This window comes from Drosophila gunungcola, unplaced genomic scaffold, assembly GCF_025200985.1.
Source record: "Drosophila gunungcola strain Sukarami unplaced genomic scaffold, Dgunungcola_SK_2 000064F, whole genome shotgun sequence".
Classification (NCBI taxonomy): Eukaryota; Metazoa; Arthropoda; class Insecta; order Diptera; family Drosophilidae; genus Drosophila; species Drosophila gunungcola.
In genome coordinates this window covers 255,625-261,051 of record NW_026453227.1, presented here as the reverse complement: position 1 = coordinate 261,051, position 5,427 = coordinate 255,625, and the positions used below count along the sequence as shown (strand labels likewise).

Here is a 5,427-nt window from a genome sequence, read left to right as displayed (position 1 = left end):
ATACATAAAAAATAAAATATTAATAATGGGATTAATTAAAATCCTAGTTCTAAATTTGTAATCACTAAAATGTAAGCTGTTAGCCATATAAGTAAAGTTTTTTTTATTGTTTTCTTAGCTTATTGGCCCACTAACAAATTATTAATGGCATTAAGAAAATAGGAGGCATTTCTTTAAATAATTGTTTGAAAGCATGAGAATAGTTGTTTTGTTCATTAAAATAAGAAACAATTAATGAATATATGATAAATTAATGAATAGTAACTCATCTTACTTTAAAGAATTTGTTGCCCACTGTATCCTTAGATTTTCGAAGAAACCTAGTGTTAATATGGAAAAAAGAAGCAGTCTGCCTGTTTTTAGCTCAGTGTATGACAACAAGAACGGAGAACAACGAACAGCATGAATAAATGAAAGCAGAAAATCAGTTGATTTTAATATGAAATTTCACGCTACCTCTCTCTCTTTTTTATGCTCACCGAAAAAAAAGAAGGGAAAACGCAGTTTAATTGAAAATTATCGCAACATGGTTGTCACGCAATTATTTCACGTTATCACCAAACCGAAAAAAAAAACGAAAAGAACGAACCGAAGGGTGGAAACTCTGGTGGGGCAGCTATTTGCTGAGATATCATTTATATCCCGGGCGTTGCGAATTTTCCAAAACAAGTGCAGAGGGGGAAACCACCACCAGCACCACCAAAAACCACCGAACCACCGAACCACCGTAGGCCACCTGTGTCACACGCACAATGTATCTCTTTTCGGCCGAAGATACATTTGTATATTTTGCCTTGCGTTGCGTTGCCATAGCGTGAAATTTTAATTGCCCAAAAAATCAGAAGACTTTCGCAATCGAAAATTGTAATGTCAGAGGGTCAGAGGGATCAAAGGTCAAGCTGTCGATTGGCATTGGGTCAATTTATATAGTTGAGAAAGTAATGGAATATCACACATTAATTTCTGTTTTACTTTATGATATATTTTGCATCTGTTAATTTTAAAAATTGTATTATAGTTTATATTATTTTTACATTAAAATTGATTAATATATTTAAAAAATATAATAATAAAAAATAATAATAAATAAAGTAAATAAAAAAGGAACTATATAATACTATTTGCTTAGAAACGTAGTAATTTCTATGTTTTGGCAGCTGCATTTTGGTAATAAGCACCTACTTTGTTACCTTAAATACTCAACCTTATCCTAATTGCTCTATTAAAATTAGAAAAAAGTAAGCAGACAACTCAATTGACCAAGTCAGAAACGAGTTGAGGTCTCGGAACAAAAACAGGATCAACCCTAATCCGTGCTGCAGTCAACTAATTGACTTATTGAGGGCCTCATTAACCCAGGCCAACCTGTACAGGTCCCGCTCCACGCCAGTACACCCCCGATTATTTCACAAAAAAAAAATAAAAAGAAAAATAAACTAAAAAGGGAAACGCTAAACGATGAATAGAACTCAGAACCAGGGGCACATTAATCAATTCCAATCAAACAATGAGCGATTCAGTTGAACTCGAAATGTTTTCCGTAAACAATGAGGATCTGGCCATCAATGAAAGTGAACAGGTTGGGAACCTGGCAACTGAGAAACGAGAAATAAAAACCGAGAAACAAGAAATGAGAATCGAGAATCGAGAACTGAGAACTGAGAAACGAGAACTGAGAAATCGCTTAGGACAATGGAGAGGAAATGGTCAGGATCATGGGGTGTGTGTTGTTGGCTCAATCAATGCCAGTTAAACAAGTGTTATGAATGATTTGATGTTTTCATTTGTCCCCGCGTTTTTTTATTTGATTTTTTCTTTTTAGGAAACCAAAACCCCAGCAAACCGCACAAAGGCGAGAGTGAAAAATCCCCGATAATAGTTTAGATTTCACTTTCAGGGCTCTCGGCAGACGAACTGGCACCGTCGACGACCGCAGTCGGTACACAGATATGTGACATGATTTATGAGGATTCAGGGATCCACACATTTATTTTTTTCCAGCTCCCAAAACTCGCGCTTTGTCCTGACCACGGATTTGTGTAAGAAATGCTGAAAAATGTTTCAATAAACTGTCGCAGGTTCGGCTGCTCAATAGGTGGTCGTTTTTAAAAAGTCTTTATCTCATAACCGGTTGACGGGATTTGAAAATTCAGAGCCATATTAGAGATGGTTAGAGGTTATTTAAGCACTGAAAACCAATTTATACATTATGTTTACATATGCAATTTCAATACTAATATATTATTTTATTTTAAATTTTATATCAGAGATCTTGTAACATAATAAATACAGTTTTGTTTATTTCTACACTGTTGGCTTTTATATATAAATCGTAATTATTCTACTATACTAATGTAAGTAGAATAAAGCATTAGTATCGTTTAATATTATATTAATTAATTTATATTAAATTTAATATATTTATAGTTTGTAATTTGCTCTTTTCTTTTTTTAAATTTAGTTTTCTCCATTTATAATGATTTTCAAATGTCCTTACAAATGAAATGTATTTTTTTAACGCATGGGTACCTCTGAGGTTATTTTGTTGTCCATTTCCCTAAGGTCCAGTTTGTATGCTGTAAGATTTATCCACAATTAGTTATTAGCTCAATCTGCTCCCCATTTTTTATTCCATTTCCCACTGACCTTTTTCCCTGATTTTTTTTTGGGGCGTGAATCTTGGGGGGAAAACAAATAACAAACAAGGAACAGACGGTGAAAAGTGGCAAATTTTCAAACAAATTTAATTTCCGGCATTGGGTCAGATAGATTGGCAAACATCATTTATCATCGTGGGTCGAATCGAAGGAGCAGGTACAAATACAGACAGTTTTACCACAATGGGGAGAATTCCCAACTACTTTCCTTTTTTTCTTTTCTTACACTTTTTTAATGATTTTTTTTCCACGTAAATTTAATCATCAAAAGAGCTATTTATTGAACTACAATGTTCATTCGAAATTGATGCACAAAAAGTTTTTAAAATGGATTTTTTTGGACTACTTCTTTATTTATATACCATTTAAAAAATAGGCCAACATAAAAAAACCTCTTAAAATTACTTCTATTTTATCATAAGACCTTAAACAAATTTCCTTTAAAAATATAGCTAGTTTTGTCCTCGCCTTTTAATGCTTGTATCTCAAAGTAAAGTATTAATTTTAGAGCCATGATCTTTATGCATAGTTTTCCTAAGTTTTCCCCGAAAACCAAAAAGGCTGCGGCTGTAAAAAAGGATTTTGGAAAACGCAAAAAGAGTGAGAGTGGCCGCCGCGTGTGGGAAGCGTGTGTTCATTTCGACCAGGTAAATTGTCCTTGACTCCCGGGCATTGCATAAAATTTGCTAAGCGGCCACAGGTAGTCCTGCCTACGGATGACTCAACCGAATGCAACCCGCAGAAACCTCAGAAGGTTACCGAGAAAGGGAAACATACACGCACACCGTAGAGTATCTTGTCTTTAGCCTTTTGTATATATTTTACAGGGTTTTGTAATTGCTGGCAATTTGGTTATTCATCGGAATCGCTGTTGTTGGCTGGCTTGGGCGAGGTCCTCGGCTTGCGACCTTTTCGAAGGAGCTTGGAAGTGGCGTGGGCCCTGGGCGAAGGGGGGTGATAGGGAGCCGCCTTGCCCGGGGATGACTCTTCCTCGAGGACCTCCTCGCCATCGCCATCGATGAAGCCCGAGTGTCCCGTCTTGCGCTGCGGTGCCTGGGTCACGATCCTCTTGCCCTCGCCCGTCCAGTAGACCCCCTCGATCTCGCCATCCCGCATTCTGTCGTAGACATCTACGACTTCTTCGGACTCCTGGGCACCGGGTTGCCTGCCCTCCGTCGCCTCCTCAGTCTCCATTTCAGCTGCTGTTTCCGGCTGCTCGGTGTTCCCCGATCTTCCCTCCGAGTCCTGGCCGGAACTCATCCGCACTGTCCGCATTTCGTCGAGCTCCTCATCGGTCAGATCCTCCACTCCTGTGGCCGTCGTGTAGGGATGCTCCTCGTCCTCCTTGTGCTGGACATCCTCCTCTCGATTCTCCTGGGTTTCCTGCAGGGCTTCGCGTAACTCCTTCAGCTGCCTGCCCAAGCGCTGGCGAAACTCCTCGTCCTCCTCGGCATTGAAATGCACGCTGCGATCCTGATCCCCAACCAGCATTGGCAGGAATCTGGGTGGAACAGGACGACCGCCCAATAGATTGAGGCGACCGTTCATCAGTCTTCCCAGAAGATCCAGGCAACGACTCTTCAACTCAGGAGCCGCCGCCAGGATCTCATCCACAAAGAAGACCTTCTGGTGAAGGGACTTCAATGGGCTAAACAGGACCAGAGCCCTCGAAACGCCACTCTTGAAAATCGATCGTTGCATATTTGAAAGGGTTATGGGTTCTTTCTACTAGCTTTCCTCCTTTTTTTGCTTGTTTTACAGAATTCTCCTTTTTTTTTATTTTTTTTGTTTAGATTGGCACGGTAAAATTTATCTATTGCTTTGTCGGTTTCAACTAAAAATTTTTGTGTGAAAAATTGATTTTTATTTGTTGAAAAACGGAAACTTGTGAGACCAAAAATTGTTGTTTGTTGTTTAGGGTCGGGGTCCGGCCAACGACTGAGGATCTGGGGTCAGGCCCATGCTTATAGACCCCAAAATGCTCTGGCAGCTGACTTTTAATGCAGCACCTACTAGTGGAATGCCCAGCCTGCTGCTTTTTTTTTTCCCAAATCTCATAAAACAATTGACTTTCTAACCGTTTCGCAAATAATAATAAAAATAGGGAGGAAAAAATGGGTATTTTCCGTGGAATAAGCAAAAAAAAAAAAAAAGAAAAACAAAAAGGACAAGGGTAAAATAAAAAGGATTTGCTGGGGTTAGAATTCGCGCGAAATTGCATCTTTTATGACGCAGGGTTAGGGCTAGGGTTACGTGCTATATAACCCTAGCCCTAAAAACTGCTACCTGCCACGCCCCCCGCCCCCTGGCTAATTATGTCATTTGGCGTAAGTCAAGGCTGGAAAGTCAATTGCGGAAAATGGGTAAAAATGCCATAAAAATGGTTGGGTAAAAAATCCATAAATTTTTGGAGGGGGTAGAAGAGCTGCAACTGCAACTGAATTTGTCATCTCAAAAACCCACGTCATGTATAGGGTGTGAAATGTCACAGACGCACATAGATCATATCGCAAAAAAAGTTATTGAACTTAGGATAGGAAAAAAAGGGGCATTTATAAATCAATAACAATTTCATTTATTTAATATACCTTTTAGAAAAATCTTGTTGCTATTTATATGTTCAATTAATATTTAATCTAAGAAATATTTTTAAAAATATAATCAAGTTAACTTAATTTCTAGTGTACTCTCCATTTAATACAAATTTGACGAATACTTTTTAATTTGGTTAAAATGTATTTACCATCTTAAGATTAATTACACTAAAAAA

General features: G+C 38.2%; 1 protein-coding gene across 1 annotated transcript; it reads right to left on the bottom strand.

Moving 5' to 3' along the window:
- Nucleotides 1-3,451: 3,451 nt before the first annotated feature.
- Nucleotides 3,452-4,615, bottom strand: LOC128264288 (uncharacterized). The gene has a single exon (XM_052999692.1). The coding sequence runs from the start codon at nucleotides 4,356-4,358 to the stop codon at nucleotides 3,510-3,512; it is 849 nt and encodes a 282-aa protein (XP_052855652.1). The 5' UTR covers nucleotides 4,359-4,615; the 3' UTR covers nucleotides 3,452-3,509.
- Nucleotides 4,616-5,427: the final 812 nt, after the last annotated feature.